The sequence below is a fragment of the Pelobates fuscus genome, chromosome 1 (genome assembly GCF_036172605.1).
Source record: "Pelobates fuscus isolate aPelFus1 chromosome 1, aPelFus1.pri, whole genome shotgun sequence".
Taxonomy (NCBI): Eukaryota; Metazoa; Chordata; class Amphibia; order Anura; family Pelobatidae; genus Pelobates; species Pelobates fuscus.
The window spans coordinates 124,489,948-124,516,759 of NC_086317.1; the positions used below are offsets into that span (position 1 = coordinate 124,489,948).

Below are 26,812 nucleotides of genomic sequence, written 5' to 3' on the forward strand. Positions count from 1 at the left end.
ATATATAACGCAGAGTGTGTGTGTGTGTATATATAACGCAGAGTGTGTGTGTGTGTATATATAACGCAGAGTGTGTGTGTGTGTGTGTATATATAACGCAGAGTGTGTGTGTGTGTGTGTATATATAACGCAGAGTGTGTGTGTGTGTGTGTATATATAACGCAGAGTGTGTGTGTGTGTATATATAACGCAGAGTGTGTGTGTGTGTGTGTGTGTATATATATATAACGCAGAGTGTGTGTGTGTGTGTGTGTGTATATATATATAACGCAGAGTGTGTGTGTGTATATATATATAACGCAGAGTGTGTGTGTGTGTGTATATAACGCAGAGTGTGTGTGTGTGTATATAACGCAGAGTGTGTGTGTGTGTATATAACGCAGAGTGTGTGTGTGTGTGTATATAACGCAGAGTGTGTGTGTGTGTGTGTATATAACGCAGAGTGTGTGTGTGTGTGTATATAACGCAGAGTGTGTGTGTGTGTGTGTGTGTATATAACGCAGAGTGTGTGTGTGTGTGTGTGTGTATATAACGCAGAGTGTGTGTGTGTGTGTGTATATAACGCAGAGTGTGTGTGTGTGTGTATATAACGCAGAGTGTGTGTGTGTGTGTGTGAATATAACGCAGAGTGTGTGTGTGTGTGTGTATATAACGCAGTGTGTGTGTGTGTGTATATAACGCAGAGTGTGTGTGTGTGTATATAACGCAGAGTGTGTGTGTATATAACGCAGAGTGTGTGTGTATATAACGCAGAGTGTGTGTGTATATAACGCAGAGTGTGTGTGTATATAACGCAGAGTGTGTGTGTGTATATAACGCAGAGTGTGTGTGTATATATAACGCAGAGTGTGTGTGTATATAACGCAGAGTGTGTGTGTATATAACGCAGAGTGTGTGTGTATATAACGCAGAGTGTGTGTGTGTATATAACGCAGAGTGTGTGTGTATATAACGCAGAGAGTGTGTGTGTATATAACGCAGAGTGTGTGTGTGTATATAACGCAGAGTGTGTGTGTGTATATAACGCAGAGTGTGTGTGTGTATATAACGCAGAGTGTGTGTGTGTATATAACGCAGAGTGTGTGTGTGTATATAACGCAGAGTGTGTGTGTGTATATAACGCAGAGTGTGTGTGTGTGTGTGTATATAACGCAGAGTGTGTGTGTGTATATATAACGCAGAGTGTGTGTGTGTATATATAACGCAGAGTGTGTGTGTGTGTATATATAACGCAGTGTGTGTGTGTGTATATATAACGCAGTGTGTGTGTGTATATATAACGCAGTGTGTGTGTGTGTATATATAACGCAGTGAGTGTGTGTGTGTGTATATAACGCAGAGAGTGTGTGTGTGTGTATATAACGCAGAGAGTGTGTGTGTGTGTATATAACGCAGAGAGTGTGTGTGTGTGTATATAACGCAGAGAGTGTGTGTGTATATAACGCAGAGAGTGTGTGTGTATATAACGCAGAGAGTGTGTGTGTATATAACGCAGAGAGTGTGTGTGTATATAACGCAGAGAGTGTGTGTGTATATAACGCAGAGAGTGTGTGTGTATATAACGCAGAGAGTGTGTGTGTATATAACGCAGAGAGTGTGTGTGTATATAACGCAGAGAGTGTGTGTGTGTATATAACGCAGAGAGTGTGTGTGTGTATATAACGCAGAGAGTGTGTGTGTGTGTATATAACGCAGAGAGTGTGTGTGTGTGTATATAACGCAGAGAGTGTGTGTGTGTGTATATAACGCAGAGAGTGTGTGTATATAACGCAGAGAGTGTGTGTATATAACGCAGAGTGTGTGTGTATATAACGCAGAGTGTGTGTGTATATAACGCAGAGTGTGTGTGTATATAACGCAGAGTGTGTGTGTATATAACGCAGAGTGTGTGTGTATATAACGCAGAGTGTGTGTGTATATAACGCAGAGTGTGTGTGTATATAACGCAGAGTGTGTGTGTATATAACGCAGAGTGTGTGTGTATATAACGCAGAGTGTGTGTGTATATAACGCAGAGTGTGTGTGTATATAACGCAGAGTGTGTGTGTATATAACGCAGAGTGTGTGTGTATATAACGCAGAGTGTGTGTGTGTGTATATAACGCAGAGTGTGTGTGTGTGTATATAACGCAGAGTGTGTGTGTATATAACGCAGAGTGTGTGTGTATATAACGCAGAGTGTGTGTGTGTGTATATAACGCAGAGTGTGTGTGTGTGTATATAACGCAGAGTGTGTGTGTGTGTATATAACGCAGAGTGTGTGTGTGTGTATGTAACGCAGAGTGTGTGTGTGTGTATATAACGCAGAGTGTGTGTGTGTGTGTATATAACGCAGAGTGTGTGTGTATATAACGCAGAGTGTGTGTGTATATAACGCAGAGTGTGTGTGTATATAACGCAGAGTGTGTGTGTATATAACGCAAAGTGTGTGTGTATATAACGCAAAGTGTGTGTGTATATAACGCAGAGTGTGTGTGTATATAACGCAGAGTGTGTGTGTGTATATAACGCAGAGTGTGTGTGTGTGTATAACGCAGAGTGTGTGTGTGTGTATATAACGCAGAGTGTGTGTGTGTGTATATAACGCAGAGTGTGTGTGTGTATATAACGCAGAGTGTGTGTGTGTGTATATAACGCAGAGTGTGTGTGTGTGTATATAACGCAGAGTGTGTTTGTGTGTGTGTGTGTGTATATAACGCAGAGTGTGTGTGTGTGTATATAACGCAGAGTGTGTTTGTGTGTGTGTGTGTGTATATAACGCAGAGTGTGTGTGTGTGTGTGTGTATATAACGCAGAGTGTGTGTGTGTGTGTGTGTGTGTATATAACGCAGAGTGTGTGTGTGTGTGTGTGTGTATATAACGCAGAGTGTGTGTGTGTGTGTGTGTGTATAACGCAGAGTGTGTGTGTGTGTGTGTGTGTGTATATATAACGCAGAGTGTGTGTGTGTGTATATAACGCAGAGTGTGTGTGTGTAGATAACGCAGAGTGTGTGTGTGTATATAACGCAGAGTGTGTGTGTGTATATAACGCAGAGTGTGTGTGTGTATATAACGCAGAGTGTGTGTGTGTGTATATAACGCAGAGTGTGTGTGTGTGTATATAACGCAGAGAGTGTGTGTGTATATAACGCAGAGAGTGTGTGTGTATATAACGCAGAGAGTGTGTGTATATATAACGCAGAGAGTGTGTGTATATAACGCAGAGAGTGTGTGTATATAACGCAGAGAGTGTGTGTGTATATAACGCAGAGAGTGTGTGTGTATATAACGCAGAGTGTGTGTGTATATAACGCAGAGAGTGTGTGTGTATATAACGCAGAGAGTGTGTGTATATATAACGCAGAGAGTGTGTGTATATAACGCAGAGAGTGTGTGTATATAACGCAGAGAGTGTGTGTGTATATAACGCAGAGAGTGTGTGTGTATATAACGCAGAGAGTGTGTGTGTATATAACGCAGAGTGTGTGTGTGTATATAACGCAGAGTGTGTGTGTGTATATAACGCAGAGTGTGTGTGTGTATATAACGCAGAGTGTGTGTGTGTATATAACGCAGAGTGTGTGTGTGTATATAACGCAGAGTGTGTGTGTGTGTGTATATAACGCAGAGTGTGTGTGTGTATATAACGCAGAGTGTGTGTGTGTGTATATAACGCAGAGTGTGTGTGTGTGTGTATATAACGCAGAGTGTGTGTGTGTGTATATAACGCAGAGTGTGTGTGTGTATATAACGCAGAGTGTGTGTGTGTATATAACGCAGAGTGTGTGTGTGTATATAACGCAGAGTGCGTGTGTGTATATAACGCAGAGTGCGTGTGTGTATATAACGCAGAGTGTGTGTGTGTATATAACGCAGAGTGTGTGTGTGTATATACCGCAGAGTGTGTGTGTGTATATACCGCAGAGTGTGTGTGTGTATATACCGCAGAGTGTGTGTGTGTATATACCGCAGAGTGTGTGTGTGTATATACCGCAGAGTGTGTGTGTGTATATAACGCAGAGTGTGTGTGTGTGTGTGTGTGTATATAACGCAGAGTGTGTGTGTGTGTGTGTGTGTGTACATAACGCAGAGAGTGTGTGTGTGTGTATATAACGCAGAGAGTGTGTGTGTGTATATAACGCAGAGAGTGTGTGTGTGTATATAACGCAGAGAGTGTGTGTGTGTATATAACGCAGAGAGTGTGTGTGTGTATATAACGCAGAGAGTGTGTGTGTGTATATAACGCAGAGTGTGTGTGTATATAACGCAGAGTGTGTGTGTATATAACGCAGAGTGTGTGTGTATATAACGCAGAGTGTGTGTGTATATAACGCAGAGTGTGTGTGTATATAACGCAGAGTGTGTGTGTATATAACGCAGAGTGTGTGTGTATATAACGCAGAGTGTGTGTGTATATAACGCAGAGTGTGTGTGTATATAACGCAGAGTGTGTGTGTATATAACGCAGAGTGTGTGTATATAACGCAGAGTGTGTGTATATAACGCAGAGTGTGTGTGTGTGTATATAACGCAGAGTGTGTGTGTGTGTATATAACGCAGAGTGTGTGTGTGTATATAACGCAGAGTGTGTGTGTGTATATAACGCAGAGTGTGTGTGTGTGTATATAACGCAGAGTGTGTGTGTGTGTATATAACGCAGAGTGTGTGTGTGTGTATATAACGCAGAGTGTGTGTGTGTGTGTGTATATAATGCAGAGTGTGTGTGTGTGTGTGTGTGTATATAACGCAGAGTGTGTGTGTGTATATATAACGCAGAGTGTGTGTGTGTATATATAACGCAGAGTGTGTGTGTGTATATATAACGCAGAGTGTGTGTGTATATAACGCAGAGTGTGTGTGTATATAACGCAGAGTGTGTGTGTGTATATAACGCAGAGTGTGTGTGTATATAACGCAGAGAGTGTGTGTGTGTGTATATAACGCAGAGAGTGTGTGTATATAACGCAGAGAGTGTGTGTGTATATAACGCAGAGAGTGTGTGTGTGTGTGTATATAACGCAGAGAGTGTGTGTGTGTGTATATAACGCAGAGAGTGTGTGTGTGTATATATAACGCAGAGAGTGTGTGTGTATATAACGCAGAGAGTGTGTGTGTGTATATAACGCAGAGAGTGTGTGTGTATATAACGCAGAGGTGTGTGTGTATATAAAGCAGAGAGTGTGTGTGTATATAACGCAGAGTGTGTGTGTGTATATAACGCAGAGTGTGTGTATATAACGCAGAGTGTGTGTGTGTGTATATAACGCAGAGTATGTGTGTGTATATAACGCAGAGTGTGTCTGTGTATATAACGCAGAGTATGTGTGTGTATATAACGCAGAGTGTGTCTGTGTATATAACGCAGAGTGTGTGTGTGTATATACCGCAGAGTGTGTGTGTATATAACGCAGAGTGTGTGTGTGTATATAACGCAGAGTGTGTGTGTGTGTGTGTGTATATAACGCAGAGTGTGTGTGTGTGTGTGTGTATATAACGCAGAGTGTGTGTGTGTGTGTGTGTGTGTGTATATAACGCAGAGAGTGTGTGTGTATATAACGCAGAGTGTGTGTGTGTGTATATAACGCAGAGTGTGTGTGTGTATATAACGCACAGTGTGTGTATATAACGCAGAGTGTGTGTGTGTGTATATAACGCAGAGTATGTGTGTGTATATAACGCAGAGTGTGTCTGTGTATATAACGCAGAGTGTGTGTGTGTATATACCGCAGAGTGTGTGTGTATATAACGCAGAGTGTGTGTGTGTATATAACGCAGAGTGTGTGTGTGTGTGTGTGTATATAACGCAGAGTGTGTGTGTGTGTGTGTGTATATAACGCAGAGTGTGTGTGTGTGTATATAACGCAGAGTGTGTGTGTGTATATACCAGAGTGTGTGTGTGTATATAACGCAGAGTGTGTGTGTGTATATAACGCAGAGTGTGTGTGTGTGTGTGTATATAACGCAGAGTGTGTGTGTGTATATAACGCAGAGTGTGTGTGTGTATATAACGCAGAGTGTGTGTGTTATATAACGCAGAGTGTGTGTGTGTATATATAACGCAGAGTGTGTGTGTATATAACGCAGAGTGTGTGTGTATATAACGCAGAGTGTGTGTGTATATATAACGCAGAGTGTGTGTGTATATATAACGCAGAGTGTGTGTGTATATATAACGCAGAGTGTGTGTGTATATATAACGCAGAGTGTGTGTGTGTATATAACGCAGAGTGTGTGTGTGTATATAACGCAGAGTGTGTGTGTATATAACGCAGAGTGTGTGTATATAACGCAGAGTGTGTGTGTGTGTATATAACGCAGAGTGTGTGTGTGTATATAACGCAGAGTGTGTGTGTGTGTATATAACGCAGAGTGTGTGTGTGTGTATATAACGCAGAGTGTGTGTGTGTGTATATAACGCAGAGTGTGTGTGTGTATATAACGCAGAGTGTGTGTGTGTGTATATAACGCAGAGTGTGTGTGTGTATATAACGCAGAGTGTGTGTGTATATAACGCAGAGTGTGTGTGTGTGTATATAACGCAGAGTGTGTGTGTGTATATAACGCAGAGTGTGTGTGTATATAACACAGAGTGTGTGTGTGTATATAACGCAGAGTGTGTGTGTGTATATATAACGCAGAGTGTGTGTGTATATAACGCAGAGTGTGTGTGTATATAACGCAGAGTGTGTGTGTGTATATAACGCAGAGTGTGTGTGTGTATATAACGCAGAGTGTGTGTGTGTATATAACGCAGAGTGTGTGTGTGTATATAACGCAGAGTGTGTGTGTGTATATAACGCAGAGTGTGTGTGTGTATATAACGCAGAGTGTGTGTGTGTATATAACGCAGAGTGTGTGTATATAACGCAGAGTGTGTGTGTGTATATAACGCAGAGTGTGTGTGTGTGTATAACGCAGAGAGTGTGTGTGTGTGTGTGTATATAACGCAGAGAGTGTGTGTGTATATATAACGCAGAGAGTGTGTGTGTGTATATAACGCAGAGTGTGTGTGTATATAACGCAGAGTGTGTGTGTGTGTGTGTATATAACGCAGAGTGTGTGTGTATATAACGCAGAGTGTGTGTGTATATAACGCAGAGTGTGTGTGTGTGTATATAACGCAGAGTGTGTGTGTGTGTATATAACGCAGAGTGTGTGTGTGTATATAACGCAGAGTGTGTGCGTGTGTATATAACGCAGAGTGTGTGCGTGTGTATATAACGCAGAGTGTGTGCGTGTGTATATAACGCAGAGTGTGTGCGTGTGTATATAACGCAGAGTGTGTGCGTGTGTATATAACGCAGAGTGTGTGTGTGTATATAACGCAGAGTGTGTGTGTGTATATAACGCAGAGTGTGTGTGTGTATATAACGCAGAGTGTGTGTGTGTATATAACGCAGAGTGTGTGTGTGTATATAACGCAGAGTGTGTGTGTGTATATAACGCAGAGTGTGTGTGTGTGTGTGTATATAACGCAGAGTGTGTGTGTGTGTGTGTATATAACGCAGAGTGTGTGTGTGTGTATATAACGCAGAGTGTGTGTGTGTGTATATAACGCAGAGTGTGTGTGTGTGTATATAACGCAGAGTGTGTGTGTGTGTGTATATAACGCAGAGTGTGTGTGTGTGTGTATATAACGCAGAGTGTGTGTGTGTGTATATAACGCAGAGTGTGTGTGTGTGTATATAACGCAGAGTGTGTGTGTGTGTGTGTATATATAACGCAGAGTGTGTGTGTGTGTATATAACGCAGAGTGTGTGTGTGTGTGTATATATAACGCAGAGTGTGTGTGTGTATATAACGCAGAGTGTGTGTGTGTATATAACGCAGAGTGTGTGTGTGTATATAACGCAGAGTGTGTGTGTGTATATAACGCAGAGTGTGTGTGTGTATATAACGCAGAGTGTGTGTGTGTATATAACGCAGAGTGTGTGTGTGTGTATAACGCAGAGTGTGTGTGTGTGTATAACGCAGAGTGTGTGTGTGTGTATAACGCAGAGTGTGTGTGTATAACGCAGAGTGTGTGTGTATAACGCAGAGTGTGTGTGTATAACGCAGAGTGTGTGTGTGTATAACGCAGAGTGTGTGTGTGTGTATAACGCAGAGTGTGTGTGTGTATAACGCAGAGTGTGTGTGTGTGTATAACGCAGAGTGTGTGTGTGTGTATAACGCAGAGTGTGTGTGTGTGTATAACGCAGAGTGTGTGTGTGTGTATATAATTCAGAGTGTGTTTGTGTAATGTGTGTAGATGTCATTTGTGTAAAATGGGGGAGGGGCATTTAATCCTCCCTGCTTCTTACCAGGTAGGGGGGATATTATAGTATTCCCTGGTGGTCCGGTGGCTTGTTAAGTACTGTGGGGGCCCGCAGAAAGCGGTTACCTTCCCAGCAGCTCCATTCAGCTCCCTGTGTAAATCTCGCGGCCCTTAGTGCCGCGCGGAGTGTTGCCATGGTAACGCAAGATATACACAGGGAACTGAAGGGAGCTGCTGGGAAGGTAAGTAACAGCTTCCTGCGGGCCCCCACATGGCCTAGGAGGTATTATCGGCAATATCGGCATTTCTATTGGCCGATAACACCGAATATCGGCCGATATCGGTAAAACCGATAATCAGTCGATCCCTAACATTAACAGTTTAATTGACACGCTGGAAAGGAAATTCCACAGGAACGGTGCAGTGAAGTCTTGAAGGCGAGCATCAGAGGTGGGAGTATGAACAGAGTATAGAGGTAGGTCTTCAGTAGAGCGTAGGGGCCTAGGCGGGACATTTGTATTAGGGAGGATGGATCTATAGTATTATCAGGGACATGATCTAAGAATACTGCTTTTTCTCCAATTTCTCAATTTCTCAGCAGACACTGAACACCAAGGAATTAAGAGATAGTAGGGACTCTCCACACATAGCAACCATAGTGCTGGCAACTAAACCAGCATGCCGGCGTCATGTAGGACGTTTGCTCTGCTTGGGGACATGTCCTCTAGCAAGGCAATCGGCAAAAAACAGGAGGAGCACGGGCAGACTGGAGGTGGGTACAACCAACGCATCTCTGATATCGCGGCAGAGTTTCTGTTTCAGCCATCCAGGGACGTGCAATGAGGTTTTGAGATCCCATGATTCATCACAATGTGGTGTCACACTGATTTAAGGTTACAGCGTTATGCCATTCAAATAAGGAAAGAATAGATATGTAACGTTTATAGTCATCATAACAGAATATTCACTAAGTGGCAATGTTTTACATTACAGGGGTTAAAACTAAATGGTCATTAACATTAACTGGTCTGCCTTTACATGGTTTATTTCTGGAGCTCGTTATGCAGATAATTGTCTCAAACCAGTCACTAAGAATTGGAAATGCTTACAGGTTTCTCTTTGTTTTATGTTCTGGTATAGGATATGAATTCTGAAACCTTTATATTAAGTACTTAATTTCATTAGTGCTCAAACAGGCAGTCCAAGCCCCTTAACCACTGCACGTACGTTCATGTGTCTCCAAATCTGTATCTCTGTGTACGTCTGAGTGTGTGCCAGGAACGCCTCGCAAAATAATTTTTAACTCATGATATCTGAGGGCAGTCCTGCCTTCCTCTCCTCACCTCCAATCTGAATCAATGTTTGAACAGTGTAATCTAGATTTGAATGCCATTGATTTGCTGTGCATATCAGCTAACAGGCACAGCCAATCAATTCCATGCGTGGAATTGCCATTTCTAATGCAGGTGTGGAATGTCCTTATTGGTAAAGGACCCCAAAGACCACTAGTTTTGGTTAAACTGCTGAAACAGTTTGACCCAGACCAAAGATATTGTGACATCCTAATGGCATTACAACCCACCAACAGCTTTTAGTGGGTTATAGTGTTTAGATTGCCCCTTAAACATGTTGATAATTTATGGTATATGGAGATACTGGTGATAATGGTAGACAAAAATGAAATTGTAGTAAAAAGCAATGGAATCTCTAATCTCTAATCTCTGCTTCTCTGCAGGGTCGGTCAGACCAGTTTGGTCAAATTTGGTTCCCCTGGATTATGTTTCTCTCACGATATACTCCTAATGCATATATAGTTTGCATGCCGGGATCTACCGTTTTTCTCTTTACATCTCTTATTCATACGACGCATGAATAGTTTGAGTTCATTCTAATTATTCTAGTCTTTGACATTTGTTAACGTAACGTTTCCTTAAACGTATCAGTGCATAAACATCTCAAGTGTTTTTTTTTCTAATTATCCATAAATTTATATATTTATATTTCTGTTTTACTAATTTTTATTGCATCCTCTTTTTTATAGAATTATATTTAAATTTTTCTATAATTCAATCTTTTCTGTACTTATATGTATATTTTTTTATTAAAGGACCACTATAGGCACCCAGACCACTTCACCCTCTAGTTTTAACCCTACAGCTGAAAACATAGCAGTTTCAGAAAAACTGTTATGTTTACACTGAGGGTTAATCCAGCCTCGTGGCCGTTTCACTGACAGCCGCTAGAGGCGCTTCCGTGATTCTCACTGTGAAAATCACAGTGAGCAGAAGCTGGACGTCCATAGGAAAGCATTGAGTAATGCTTTCTTATGGGCGGTTTGAATGCGTGCGCGGCTCTTGCCGCCAAGCGCATTCGGAGCTGACGTCGGCAGAGAGTTCCCCAGCGCTGGAGAAAGAGAAAGATATGAGGTTGAAGGGGTTTTAACCCCTTCAGCCCAGCGGGAGGAGGGCCCTGAGGGTGGGACACACACACACACCTAATGACCCTATATTGGCAGGAAAACAAGTTTGTTTTCCTGGCACTATAGTGGTCCTTTAAGCATCAAATTAGATCTTATTATTCAAGTATTTAAAATCTTTTTTCCTATTATCTCTTTGCCATTTATTTAATTATGTTATACATTGTGTACTACATTTGTTTAATTGCATTCTGTAATGTTATTCTCTGTTTTTAATTGTGTCATTGTATTCAATATATATATATATATTTATTTTTTTAGATTTTCAGTCCATTGTCTCTGATTAAAATACAATTCCATGGACGAATTTTGCCTGAAATTAAGATGGCGCATTTTAGACTTCTGGTATTTCCATTTACAGATGGCAATCCAGTCATTATGCTATGACGCGGTTACGCTATCACGTTTATGATAGTCATCATGCAAAACGTAATGACGAATGAATGTGGAGCGCCGAAAAGTTCAGTATATATACCTGAAGAAGACCGAGAAGATTGAAACGCATTGTGTTTATGGACTTATGTTTAAGTTATTCACAGCTTATGTAGCTTCTGTTTTTTATTTGAAGTAAAATTTCTTTACCTACCTCATTGGATATCTTCTGATTTACACCTTACCTTACCTGAAAATAAGTATATCAAGGAGTGGAGCTGAAAGCCTGATCGCCTAAATAAGCTATATTATTTAACTGCCAACTTAGCCAGAGCCTGCTTGAGGCTCTGGAAAGTGTGAGTGACCCATTATCTATATCATGATCTATGATGTTTATACAGTATTGTGCTAGGTTTGTTTTTATACTGTTTTTTACAGAATGATCAAGAGGTCTCAGATGAATTAGTATTCATTGCTGTGTACTGTTGTACAATTCTTTTTTTTTGTCAATCTTTATTTTATTCGTGCATATAGAGGACAAACACGTTTGCACTGCCACGACAGCTGGTGCAGACAATTATGCAGTCATAGTTTAACATTGGTTGGCATTTAGAAACTTTGCACATTTTTTTTTTTTTTTTAAGTATCAGAGTATGGTACACGTTAAATATTAAACAGTAAGTATAACCAGGCTGAACAACGTCTCGCTCATAAATGTTAAAGAGAACTCATGTGGAGTCAAAGGGTAAGTAGTGTGTGTTAGGGTAGTAAACATGCCTAAGCAAGTCATGTCGGAGGTGAGGATGACATTAGGCAAAGCGGTTACATATTAATTAGTCTGATAATAACGTCCGCATAAGAGAAAACTTGGAACATGCTGATCTGGGATTATTTCTGTAGCTTAGTAGTCACTAGGTGCTAGACTTAAAGTTAAGGCACGGTTTGATTTTTTTATATGATTTAAATATTGTCATACAAGTTAGGTTCGGTTGTAGCGTATAAGTATGTATATTAGCATATTGCTGAAACTGCACTTGCTTATACATCATTAATGAGGAGTAAGCATGTTAGCTGGGGACACAGATCTACACTGTAAGTCCAACCGTAAGGCTGGGCCTAGAAAAACATGCTAGTCTATAGTGACCTATCTATGTACATACTTTGAAAAGTTGGTGCCTTGGGTCGTCAGAGTAACATTATATACGAACAGACATAAAAATTAAATGCTCAGTAAGGCTGGATCCAAACAGTTATGGCCTTACAACAATTTGCCTGCTATATTGTCCACCAAGAGTCCATAGTTGTGGGCGGCATGTGGTGGGGCTGCGGGCTTACAGGCCATCTATCAGCCAATACCCCTGCTGGGAAAGTCTGAGCCATGTGCCGGACGGGTCAGCGAGAGGCCGGTGAGCCGCTGGTGCAAGGAAGGAGCGCTCCAGCCCCAGGCCGGAATGAAGGCCAGCACCTGTTGTCCACGGACTCGTGCTCTCCTAGTCGAGGCCGGGTCCACCCTCTGTCGGGCGCCGTGGGGAGCTCGGATGTTCTGCCATCGCCTGCGACGGTCGGGCTTCTGGCGGTGTGGTCGGTGCCGTGGGGGTGTCCTCCGGGAGGCCTTCAGCCCGAGAAGGATTTTAGGGCGGTCTGCGACTGTCGCCTTGCGTGGTTTGCCCGTTGCGGGTCCATGCCAGCTCCGCACCTTGTCCCTCCTTACTGTGCCCACCGGGTCGGGTGGTTCCCATCTACAGCGCAGTATCAGTCGCTCCCAGAGCCTTTGGAAGAGCTTGTCTAGCCTCTCATCGTACTGCTCTGCCGTGTAGCAACTCTGGCTGCTTGGTTGGGCTGGCGCGCGTTTCTGCCGTTGAGTCGCGGCCGCCATCTTGAGAGGCCCACTGGCCGCGTTGCTCGAGCTGCGGATTTTAGCCGGGGCTTGTGATGTCGCTTGCCCTGGTTTGGTGGATACCGGGATGACCCCCACCGGTCCAAGGGGGGGGGAACAGGGGCCTATGTTGAGGTCGTAGCTTAATATGGTCCCAGGAGAGCGGCCGTCTCCCCCGTGGTCCATTAGACTCAGTGACCGGTAGGCCCTGCTGCTCTGCTCCGGTTTCTGTGGTCGGAGCTGCATGCTTCGCGTACCGTTAGGTGGCGCTTCTGGTGCTGGTTATCCCCCTCAGCTTGGTATGTAATTCTAGTCTCGGTAGGTCGCCGTGAGGGCTCAGATTATGCCCCTTGCCACTGGAGCATGCAGCATGTGCGTCCGGCCATCTTGGCGGTCAGGCCCCGCCCCCCCGTTGTACAATTCTGTACCCCCCACATTGTTTGTTTTTATCTCTAGTAGAGTTTTTCTTTTTTTAATTTTTCTTGCATCCTTTTTATTGCTACTTTTCTTTTTTTTCTTTTACAAAATGTAACATTAGAGATTGTAAAAATAAAAATTCGGATAAATTAAAAAAATGGACTTGCTTTCCTGGCAGTGGAGAGTCGCTTTAATGTTAATGCGTGCAAAAGCACTGTTCAACTTTGTATTTTGCTGTAAGACTTTTCAAGGCCTGTACTTTGATCTGCAAGTTCCCCTCTTGCCTCTATTTGACAGAATTTATATGTCAATTATCCCCATTTTATAAGGGTAAGGCAGCATGTAATATGTAGGCACTAGATACATAAATGCTCATCAAGTTTTATCCAGATCCATACAATTAACAAATCATAAGATAAGGCAGTCAAAAAAATAAAATAAAAAGTGTAACCTCACCTGCCATGTTTGGGAACAAATGTAGTCTTCGTGGAGCATTCAAACAAACTACATTTTAACACATTTAAAAAGAAAATTTAAACTCACCTTTCCAAATGAGCCTTGGCCAAGTACTTTCAAAAGCTCAAATTGTGAAGGATCTGCTTTCTCACATCCTTCCTTTACATGGTGAGTAATAGCAATTTCATTTATATTCCCTTCATCCTTTAAAGAAATAATGGATATTTAACAGTCAAAATTAAAAAAAAAAAGGTGTCAATGCGCTTTAACATAATAGAACATTGTACAGTATACAAAATAAACATGCTATAATCAGCACAATACAAGTTGATTAAAAATATGTAAAAACAAAATAAATATACAATTCATTAATCTCTGCAACAAAATAAAATAATTAACATTTGTGCTGTACCACAAAACAAACGGTCTATGAAAAAGCTGAATTAATTATTAGGAAGTTAATTTGTGATCAGTGGGTTACTGATTGTATGGTCTTTACATAATATGATCGTGAATACACCAGATGTTAGAAAAATCTAAATCCCAAAAGAATACGTGTTAGAAGTACTAGTTGTGCTGTTGTAAATATCTGCATACATAAACCATTAAAGGGAACACTATAGTCACCAGAACAGCTAAATTATTGGTCTGGTAAGCGTAGCCTGTCCCTGCAGGCATTCAAGTAAACACTGCCTTTACATTGATGCCTAGGGACACCTCCAATGACAGTCACTTAGACGGCCACTAGAGGTACTTCCTGGGTCAGTGCTGCACTGATGTTCAGCGTTGGCAAATGATTCGGGTAAACTAGAAAAATGGTCAGAGTTGTGGCAACTGACATTTAATGTGGATAAGTGCAAGATAATGCATCTTGGATCTAAAAATACAAGGACAGAGTATAGGATATTTGATCGAGTCCTAACCTTAACATCCGAGGAAAGGGATTTAGGGGCAATTATTTCCGATGGCTTAAAGACAATGTAATAAAGCATCAGGAAATGCTAGCAGAATGCTTGGTTGCATAGGGCGAGGAATAAGCAATACTGGAGACCATATAGTAAGAAGGATATTGATACTTTGGAGAGAGTTCAGAGAAGGTCTACAAAACCAGTTCATGGATTACAGGATGAAACTTACAAGGAAAGGTTAAAGGATTTTAAAATGTATAGCTTGGAGGAAAGACGAGACAGGGGGGATATGATCGAAACATTTAAATACATAAAGGTAATCAACACCCCAACTCTGCAACCTCACTCTACAACTCCACTGGACATCATGGCACCTCCTAATTTAAACACAGCAGGCGTTCCCAGTTACAACCCTGACACACCAAACTGACCCGATATCTCAAAAAAAGGTTCCAGAACAGCTGAACGCTGTTGGAGAAAGTCTCTCTCTGCACTCGACTTCCTCCACTATAAATTTCTCTCCTCCCATCTTGACTCGTGTCTCTGACTGCCCACTTTCTTAAACTCAACCTGTCCAAAACAGAACTTCCGGTCTTTCCTTCCTCAAGTGTTGCTACTCCCTCTTCTCTGTTAGACTTTCACCCAGTCTCCACTTCAAAAAAATCTTTGATAAACTTCAGGAGAGCATATCATTTAAACTGTTAGCAGGTTTTCATTGCTGCTCCCGCTCCCCCCACCCCACCTACTTATTACCCCTACTTACTCCCTTTGAGTCACTATACCCCACTCCCTCTAGCATGTAAGCTCATTGAGCAGGGCCCTCAACCCCTCTGTTCCTGGGCGTCCATTTGTATGGTTACAATTACATGTCTGTTAGTCCACCCATTGTACAGCGCTAGAGAATTTGTTGGCGCTATATTTATTTAGATGAAATTTATTTAGATGAAAGATTAGATGAAATAACACAGTAAAGGAGGAGACTATATTTAAAAGAAGAAAAACTACCACAACAAGAGGACCGTCTTAAATTAGAGGGGCAAAGGTTTAAAAATAATATTAGGAAGTATTACTTTACTGAGAGGGTAGTGGATGCATGGAATAGCCTTCCAGCTAAAGTGGTTTGAGGTTTGCACAGTAAAGGAGTTTAGGCATGCATGGGATAGGCATGCATGGGATAGGCATAATGCGATCATAGCTATAAGACAAGGCCAGGGACTAATGAGAGTATTTAGAAAATTGGGCCGAATGGTTATCTGCCATCACATTCTATGTTTCTATGTCTCAACGCTCTGCATGGAGATGTAATGATTCGGAAAGCATTGGATTGGCAGAGATAGTCAATTCTGATGATCTCAGGAGGCAGGCCCACACGGTGATGAAACAAAGGCGAGTTTTTATCCTATTTATGGATTGAAAACATACAATGTTCAGAAACCACTCTAATCTCATTGTTATTTTGGAAATCTATATACACACTATAAACACATTTAATGTAATTTGTTCTCCAAAGAGGAGTAATTAATCTATTAAACTATTAATCACCCTGCAATAATATCAGTTTAGATTTTTATTTCACACAGAAATCCTGACTATTTTACCTCTAGTGAACCATCATGACAATTTAAAATGTTGGAATGTCCTAGTTCAGTAATGGCAAACCCATGACACGCTTGCCATCATGGGCATCTAGAGGCCTCTCTGGTGGCATGCATGACACTACCACTCACCTTAGGGTACAATGGCAGGGTGTGCAGTGTCCAAGAAAATAAATAAATTATTCAATGTCGGCCAGGTAGTGGAGTGCACTTCAGTATAGTGCAGATCCATGTTAATTGCGCCCTCAAATTTTCCCCTGTGCTCTGACTTCCACACTGAGCACCAGACCAGAAGGAGAGGTTAAAGAAAGAGTTTGGGTACCATAACAACTTAATGAAAATGAAATGGTTATGGAGGTCCCTGGCACTGGCTTACCTACAGGGGCTAAACTGCTCACGAATGGTTTAACCCCAAGGTTTGTGCTCCAGCGCCAGAGCTCTCTGCCTCACTGTCCATCCACTTTCTGAAATTCTTCCGGACAGATGACTAGAGCAGGGGAGCTACTGACTGTTCTAGAGCAGTCAGCTGATGCTCTAAAACAATCAGTAGCTTCCCATTAATAAAAATGGCTTGAAAAAAGTACTTTAAGGCAAAGCAATCTGGCACTTGGTCACCGACTGAGGTTAAACCATTCAGAAGTTTAACCCTTAAAGTTAAGCCAGCGCCAGGAACCTCCTGGCACCACAAAATAACTGTCATTATTTCATCTGTTTGTTAGAAATTAAAACAAACACCCAGTACACATTTCACACACACAATCTGACTTTGGCTGTCATGTTTCATTGCAGTGTTGAAACTTTGAGATAAACAAGTTTGATTACATTTGTCGTTTGGGCATTTGGGCTCAAAACAAAAACGTACTATCACAGACAAGCTAAAGTCCAGACCTATATGAGACGTAGCATGCTTGAAACACTTACTGAGCCAGGTGGTCATGGTGACACACACACACATGGGATCGGACACTGAGAATTTAGCCTTACTGGGCTCCCTTTTGATGCAGAACATGACCGTTTCTCCTGTGACCAATGCTTGTGTTTCTAGACCGAATATCAAGTCCTCCAAGAGCTCTGAACCTGTCTAAACAAGGACACAGCTTGGGTTTGTTAGTGAGTGGCTGCTTTGTGTGCATGGGCACAAGAGTGCCAGTTTTGTACGTGAGTAGCGAGTCATGTGTGGGCATGTAGATTGCAACTTTGTAGGTATTAACGAGTGGCTGGTTATGCATGCATGTATACCAATTAAATGTGGGTGTTGCATTTTAATCTTGTGCTCCTCCATTCGGCACTGGCATTTCACAAGCACTAAAAGCAGTTGAGTGTGGAGGTTTGAGCCAAAAACCTTTCCGTGGTATTGTGAGAACTTTATAATTAATGAAACTTTTTTGCACATACTGCTTCTAATAGTGGTGAAACCAGTTTTTAACCTAATTACTACGTGTTGCATAACTTTGGCAAACAAAATATCAAACTTAAAAGGGTGTTCACCTAGGTTTCCTTTTATGTTAGATAAGATTTTGATTGAAAATATGTGTGCCAAAAATCTGCAATAGTGTGGGAACTCAGATTGTGCAAATGTATAAAATTTTTCCCCTCAGATGGCATACATTCTATATGAATATTGTATACCCCTCCCCCCCCCCAACACACACAGAATATCTCAAGAACAGAAGTTCCTGTAATGTTACTTCCTCAGAGAGAACAGTATGTTGGTATGTAATTTTAGTTCTTTACTGCTGCCCTTCTTCAGATCTTTTGAAAAAGTTGTATTTTAAATCAGTTTTTTTTAACCCCTCTCCCGACTCCACTACATCTAATTCTCCCCCACAGTCACCTCCAAATGCCCCTAGTCCCCCCATATAAAATCTTTTTTTCAACTTTATTTTGTGCCCGGACCTAGATCCGGGGCGCCGCCATCTTTGTGTGGGCAGATGAAGTCCCTGGGATACATCATCTGCCCACACTAGATAGAACTATGAAATTCCCATGCATGCCCAGTTAAACACTTGGGCATTCGCTATTGTACGAAATTCAGAAGTGAATTTCATTTATTCATTAATTCGTCAGAAAGACGAATGAATGAATAGAAATTTCAGGTGAACAAACAAACACCGAATATCGGTGTTAGTTTGTTTAGTTTATTACAAGGAGGGAGCTACCGGCTTGTAATATGTAAAAATAGAAGCGGCAGGGAGCATTGCTCCCCGCCACTTCCTAAGCCCCCACATGTCCTCCCTCACTCTATGGGGGTAACTTGCAAAGCTCAAATTTACCTATCAGGGCACGCTTATTGGTTGGCTCTCTCTGAGTCAAATTGCAGGGCGAGTGAAGGCTTTATAAGTCTTTCCCTGCCCTCCGTAGCTCAGTCTGCGCAGTGCCCTCCCTGAGTGAAAATGCTTTTGGCTTTTTTTGTTGGGTGCTTGTGATGTGGGATTATTAAAAATCCTTATTGTACTTGTATTGAATTATTGTACTAACTCCATTTTAACTTTATACTGTGACAATCCTCCATTTTGTCCTCTTAACCTGACTTCTTCAATCCTCCATTTTGTCCTCATGACTTAACTTGTTCATTTTAAAACTACATTACGTGACTGAACGTGACTGAACTTCTCAACCCAATTAGTACAGTAGACAAAGACTGTGTTTTCCTGCAAGGACAAGTACCAGGAGGTGCTGGCTACTCCTTAAGACTTGCTGGCTACTCCTTAGAACTTGTAAGATAGTATAGTTTGAAGGCCACAGAACACAGTAGTAATGAAATGTTCTATTCATAAGAGACCTTGCACCTGGACATGAAGCCTGATATCATTGACCGTGTAAAATGACGCTTAGGACCCCCTTATCCCCACCCGTGTCCAGAATAATCCCACCTCTGGTGGGTGGACACGGGACTAACCTCTTAATTTTTTGAACCAATAGGTAAGACACTAACACCGACACTTAACAATTAATCCAATTGATGATGTTTATTTGCTGATATTCTAATAATCAATGATGACGCAAAATGCCTCTTAAAAGGGCCTGCGCGCCCGCTTTTTCTTCACTTGCCAATAAACTTTATCGAAGTTATTTTAACCTGAACCTTGTGTGTCAGACTTAATTACTTCAGCGTATATACGCAATTTAATTTTATTGATTTGGACAGGAACAGATAGACATTTGAACATTTTGGTTTACTTTCAAAAAGTACCATAACACTTGTGTTTTATTTTAAAAGTTCAACAGGCTTTTTGAATTTTAATTTGGCCCTTTGTGGGGCTGAACAAAAGACTGTTTTAGAAAAAAGAAGACATCAAATGGTAAATTTATTTACAGGTATTTCGTTTTATTGTCCCCCCCCCCCCCCCCTCACTATTTTTAGGGTGAGAGGGGTAGGTAGGGCTTTTTTTTTGGGGGGGGGGGGGGGTGGGTGGGCGGTGACTAGGGGCTTGGCCCTGCCCGCTGACATTTTTGGCAATTTAGTTAATTGGGGTAAGTGTTGGGAGATTGGGGAGCTTAGTGTTTGTTTTGGGTTAAAAGAAAGACAAAACAAAACAAAACATTATTTTAGTAAAAGTTCTTGTGTAAAAGTTCAAAATGCTTAGGAAGTGACATGCCGAGGAGGTTAACAGAATTCTGACAGCGAATTCAGAGGTGATAGAGTGCCTCAAAGTTTTGTGAAAGTTAATGTGGGGATTAATTTTTCCCCGATTCCCTTATTGTTGCTTGTGACAAAGATGACTGGGTATTTTTGAATAATTGTACGCCAAATATTCCCCCTTTCACATCAAATAGTATGGACTTGTGCAGATTTACACAATTAGAAAAAGAGAGCGTACTCTGTTTGCTTTGGATTATATGATATTTTGTTATTTACTTCATTTTAATTTTCTCAAAAACCTCATGCAAAATAGGCTAACCGATATATCATAATTTTGTTGCTTTCAAAGTACTATCTGTGAATACCTCAATTATTCCTTCTTGCTTCATGACAATAAAAGACTTTAAAAGTAAAAACAGATGTGGCCTTTGAGAGGTAATTTGCAATCAAGAGCTGCTAAAATGCTCTTAAATGATTCATAGGCAAAGCAACAACTTAAAAAAAAAAAATATGAAATTGGTTTCTCAAACTTTCCCTTTTAATATTCCATGTACCCTAAGATATGTACTTTAAAGCAGTACGGTCACCCAGACCCCTGAAACATTTGTATTTAAAGGGACACTGTATTTACCAGAACAACTATAGTTTATAGTATTTTTTTTTCTCGTGAGTAGAATCATTACACCTTCAGGCTTTTTTCTGTAAACATTGTCTTTTCAGAGAAAATGCAGTGTTTATATTGCCCCATAGGGACATCTCCACTGGCAACTCCTCAGATGGCTACTTGATGTGCTTTTTGGGGCTGTGCTGCACAGTGACATTCAGTATCTCCTCCCTCTGCATGGAGACACTGAACTTTCCCTACAGAAATGCATTGATTCAATGCATCTCTATGAGGAGATGCTGATTGGCCATATGGCTGTGTTTGGCCTGTGCTGGCTCTGCCTCAAATTTTTCTCCTTGACAGTCTCAGCCAATACATGCTTTCCAATGGGAAAGCATTGTGATTGGCTTTAATCAACGCTGCAGATGATGTCAGCCAAGTATGCTGATCAGGGGTCGAGCCAGCAGCAGCAGACGGGAATAAAAGTAAGATTTTATATATTTAAGGGATAAGGGTGGGGGTGTTTTTATCCGCTTAAGGACACGATAGAAATATTCCGTAATGATTCCCTTTTATTTCTGAAACGGTGACCTTAAGGGGTTGACACTATAGGGTCAGGAATACATGTTTGTATCCTATGAAATACTCATTCTGACTGTTGGAATTTACCTGATATTCCAACCCAATCAAGAGATATACGGAGACAAAATGGGGACTACATCTATACATTTCCAAAGCCTGACACACCGCCATACAGAAGTGTCAATCACACAAGCTGTCGCCAGTAATAGCTGCAGGGAATTGGCTTCATCTATAGAGGTTCCACCGGTTTCGCAAGATCCTCCAAAGAACTCCATGCTGTACTCTCACGCATGCACAAGAGTTCAGCATTGATGTCAGCACCTAGTGCTGAAGTGACAGAAGCTAAAGCAGACCCACCAGGAGAAGATAAAAGAACCGACCCACCCCATCTCGAAGAACACCTCTTTTATGCACATCTTTTCCTCCACAGCATGTTTTCATACTGCAGAACATGTGTGTCCCCTGTGAGAAGCCAGTACTGTATGTAGACCAATATGTAAAAAAAAAAACCATAAAAAAAACCACACATGACTGAAGCCTTCCTACCAATAGTAAAAAAATATTATATATAACTTCCACTTAATAGGGAAAACAATTGGTAAAACATGTGTTTGAGGGTGTCTCAGTACACAAAAGCACATACCCAGATTATGTCAGGATGGAACGTGTAAGAACAGATATAAAAAAAATTAGCAGACTCCCCGGAGCCTAGAAACAGAAGGGAAAAAGCAACGAAAAACAATACTGCACACATAAGCAGGCAAGATTGTAAATTGTGAGAAAAAAAAAAAAAGAAAGAAAAGAAAGAAAGAAAGGAATTTCAGAAATAAATTTATGTTGGGCAATAGACTAGTTTGTATTCCTTCTTAACGTGGGTTTACTCTTTTGACAACCAGAAGCCAAACCTGTGCTTTAAATGGGCACTAAGCAGCACAACCACTGCTGCCTGCTCACTTCCGGTATTACCAATAAAACTTTTTTGGACAATTTGACACTTGCCTGTATCACTTCAGAGATAGTGGTCACTACTGGATGCTACTAGTTCTACATTGGTGACAATTTGGTACATGTTTGCACACAATTCATCAAATGAGAGTCAGCTGACTCTCAGCCAGTGGAAGCTGTACAAATATGGACAAATATATATCTAATGTAGAAAGGGAACTTTAGCTTTAACTATATCTTTGAAGAAGATGAAAATGGGAGTGGGGAGACTGGAGGCGACAGAAGGACCCAGGTAAGCATGAAACTTTTCAAGAACAGTTTGACTTAACAGCGGGAGCTTGCCAGGTGCAGTGTGCCCTTTTACATACGCCACTAAATTCCATTCAACTCTCATCTTGTCATCTCATGAAATTCAAAAAGCTTTTAGAGAAAAATTAAAATGCATGATTTTTGTTGTTTGAGCATTACATGAATATTACAAACTAAAGGCCTTAGATTTTTTTTATTCATATACATTTCAATTCCCACCTTTTCCTTTAAAGGAGATTCATCGTGAGCAAAGAGGAATTTGTTTCCCCGTTTGGTGCCCGTCTAAGCTTCTGATTATTTTGGTCTCCAGCAGATTTTAATAGATTCCACAACAGTTTTGTCATTGAATGAACTGCCTTAAATGACTGTGCTTTCCCTTTATTGACGCCACCCACACAGCTATAGCTTTCTGATTTAACGTAATCCGCAAACCCTGCAGAGTAACACACTATCATTCCTAAACTAGAATAAGGCAAACACAGATTAAAGAATGCAGCTTTTTAAAAAAAAAAAAAAAAAAATTTTAACAGCCAGCAAGCAAATACTTCAAAGTTGGGATACATAACTTGTCTGAAACTTTTAAGAGCTCTTTCCACTACAGTCTTTTAATTAGCAAAGCAAACTTTTCAGTGTTAACATCAAACACAGAACAAAAGCAGCAAGCTGAAAGGGTACATCAAATCCACAGTAAATGTAAAAGAATAAAATAAAAAGTATATTCCTCAAAAAACAAGATTTGCCCCTTATAATAACCACTTATTCTATACTCTCCCACCATAAACTTAGCATGTTCTCTGATTTATCAGCTGCCAATTCAGTTGGATTAACAATTATTCAGTCCAACTGTTATTTTATCAAGCCTGGAAGAATTAAAGAGTAAATGACCATGGTTAGGAACCTACATCACTGATGTTTGAACAGGTTTCACAACAATGCTCCAAACTACTCAAATATATATGATTTTCATTCTAGAATGCATTGCAGGCAAACTAAAATAATTCTTAAAGTGGCCCTGACTAACTTTCATGAAATGTAATAAACTTAAAAAAAATAGAAACGCAATGACAATTGTTCTTTTGAAGGGACGCTGTAGGCACTATGTCCATTTTGAAGCAGTTTACCAATGAATGAGGGTCCCTGGCTTCCTATAGCTCCACCCCTTCTGGAGGTGTGCCTAGGGCAGAGATTACACACTTCCTTCTAGTCATATTGATTCATACCAGAATGGGCACTGTGATAGGCTGAAAAGGGATCGGCAGAAACTCTTAGCCAATCACTGCCCCAAATGCTGCTCAGCCTAATGTTTCCTCATTAACCTAAGCAGGACAGAGAACATGGGTTGCTGTAGCTCACGTTTATTACAAAATCTTTAGCAACGGTTTAACACTGAATGAAAGGATGGCGTCAGGTGAATAAGATGAAGCAGTTACAGTACTTACAGTGTTCCTTCAAGAAGTAACAGTGCAGTACTAACAGTGTATGATGGATACATGTGGTGATGGAAAGACTGTCACTAAAACAAATAGGGGAACTTAAGTAAGTGTCTTGAGTGACATTTTTAATCTTAAAGGGACACTCCACTGCCCAAATTCGAAATAAATAAAATGCACTGTTTAGTAGATATACCCTAAAAGAGAACTTGCATGAATTTATTGATGCATTTTTTCAGTAATATCTAAAAAAAAACCAAAAAAAAAACAGCGTGGTAAACCTGCAGCTCTCTTGTCTGCTAACTTTGCAAGCTATCCCCTTTTATCCCCGCCCTGACTTTCTGTGGCTATACAATCACAGACTTCTTTATAAGTCAGGTGCTCTGGGCAATTGCGGTTTATTTAGTTCAGTGCAAATAAGCTAACCAGACCAGGAAGTAACAGGATCTGTTGTCTGCTTGAAAGCTAAGGGGTGTAACCAGGTTAATTTATAAAAGTGTCAATTTCTATTAAAATCTGCACTTTTTCCAAAATGAAACAAAAGAGGACACACTCTTCACACAAAGCTTTTCAGCAAGTCAAAGTGCTTTAGGGATCTGGAGTATAAAGTATACTCTAAGACTGGTTTTCAACAGACATTTCCCCTTTCAATGGCGCTTGCCACACTAATCATTAGACAAGTGCTTTCCCATAACAGAAAATGAAGTTGATCTGTCTATTCCTAGAGTGTCAAATAAAATCTGAATAAGGGTAGTTCATTAAATAGCTGGGTGTTGCTGTGGCAACAAGGCTGCAATCCTCTAAGGCTCATTAGTTCATATGCCATGACACAGGAGAAACCAGTGCTTACACAGAAGAAATTTAGATTTGGACATCTTCCCGTGGGCCCCGTTAATGCTTTATTCAAAAACACATTTTAGGTTTTTCATTTTTTACAGGCATCTTTGTATTTTGGATATTATTATAGTTAAATGAGGGTAATCCCCACTTACAAAAAGATTGCAACAGAGGCTACAAATAATGTTTTATACACTGATAAGCCAAAACATTAAGCCACTGGCAGGTAAAGTGAATAACATGGATTACATAGTTACAATGGCAACTGTCAAGGGGTGGGATATATTAGGCAGCAAGTGAACAGTCAGTTCTTGAATTTCATGTGTTGGAAACTGGGAAAAAATGGGCAAGCCAAAAAATCTGATTTACATTGACAATGGCCAAATAGTGATAGCTAGATGACTGGATCTCTAAAACAGCAGGTCTCGTGGTTTGTTCCTAGTATGCAGTGGTTAGTACCTACCAAAAGTAGTGCAAGGAAGGACAGACTTTCTATGTGTGTCCCCAGTTGAACCAGCTTCAGGGTCATGGGTACACTGATGCTCACCTGGTCCGATCACACAGAAGCGCTATTGTAGCTCAAATCACTTAAAACCTTAATGCTGGCTATGATAGAAAGGTGTTAGAACACAAAGCAGTTTGTTGCATATGGGGATGAGTAGCTGCAGACCTGTAGTGTCCATAAAAACCCTGGTCTACCCCTAAAGTGATTACAATGGGGATGTGAGAACAGAACTAGACCATAGATCAATGGAAGAATGCTGCCTGGTATGTTAAAAAAAGTTTTCTTTTAGGTCAGATGGACAGCCGGGTGTGTGTGCGCATCATATACCTGGGGAATAGATAGCAGCAGGATGCAAGAAAGCAGGTCAGTGGAAGCAGTGTTATGTTCTGGGCATCGTTCTACTGGAAAACCTTGTGTCATGGCACTCATGTGGATGTTCCTTTGACACGTACCATCTATCTAGAGATTGTTGCAGACCTACAAACTCCTTCTTGGCAATGGTGTTTTCTTAAAAGGCAGTGGCCTCTTTCAGCCAAATATTGCACCTTTTTATACCGCAAAAGTTGTCCAGGAATGGTTTGAGGAACATGACAAAGAGTTCAAGGCAGTGGCGGCTCTCTAATTAGGCAATTTAGGCGGCTGCCCAAGACCTAGTGGCCACCTAAATCGCCTTCGGGCAGACTGACCAGTTGGGTCCTCTGTCCATGACCAAAGGCCCGACATTGGGAGGGGCCGGCGGCTTGCCCTCTATGCCGCCGGGTGCAAGGCCCCTCCATACAGTCTGCCCAGGGAGAGCCCATTGCTGCCAATCAGCAGCTCAGCCGGGTGCAGACTGAAGTGTCTCGTGAGAGCTGGCCAACCAGAGTGTTGCCACGGCAACGCTCTGACTGGCCAGATCTCGCGAGACTTACCATGTGGTCTGCAGCTCAGCACCCGGCAGAGCTTCAGATCTGATAGGGAGCCCACAGAACCACCGAGGAATTCATTGAAGAAAATAAAAAAAAAAGTATCTAAAGAAACAGCCCCTCCACAACACCACCATGTCACCTCCCCCCTGCTCCTCCACCACACCACCATGTCACCTCCCCCTCCACCACACCACCATGTCACCTCCCCCCTCCTCCTCCACCACACCACCATGTCACCTCCCCCCTCCTCCTCCACCACACCACCATGTCACCTCCCCCCTCCTCCTCCACCACACCACCATGTCACCTCCCCCCTCCTCCTCCACCACACCACCATGTCACCTCCCCCCTCCTCCTCCACCACACCATGTCACCTCCCCCCTCCTCCTCCACCACACCATATCACCTCCCCCCTCCGGCACACTCCAACCATACCAAACTCCCCTCCCCTTGCTCTGCCACATGCCAGTAGAATACATTAATAGGTAGCAGCAATCTACAACAGTAATGCTATAAACACACATCCGGTAGGTATGCACCAAAATGAGAATTCTGGGCCAAAACCGAAAATGCAGGATGCCCTTGGCCGAAAATGACTTTTCTCCAAATGATTTTGCAGGACTAGATGTGATAGGGACACTGCACCCAGACCAATTCAATGAGCTGAAGTGGTCTGGGTGAACAGTGTGCCCTTCACTATTCCAGAAATAATACAGGGGGCAGAGCTACACCTATATGAAGTTGTCACATTTATTTGAATGTATAATAGAAGTGTT

The 26,812-nt window shown here is 41.5% G+C and overlaps 1 protein-coding gene across 2 annotated transcripts in view; it reads right to left on the reverse strand.

Annotated features, from left to right (window-relative positions):
- RPS6KA3 (ribosomal protein S6 kinase A3) overlaps positions 1 to 26,812 on the reverse strand; it is a 153,003-nt gene that overhangs the window by 48,699 nt on the left and 77,492 nt on the right. For both annotated transcript variants that reach the window (XM_063450207.1, XM_063450208.1), the window contains one exon: positions 13,918 to 14,034. In XM_063450207.1, the coding sequence (XP_063306277.1) occupies positions 13,918 to 14,034 (117 nt within the window). The remainder of the gene's footprint in view (positions 1 to 13,917; positions 14,035 to 26,812) is intronic.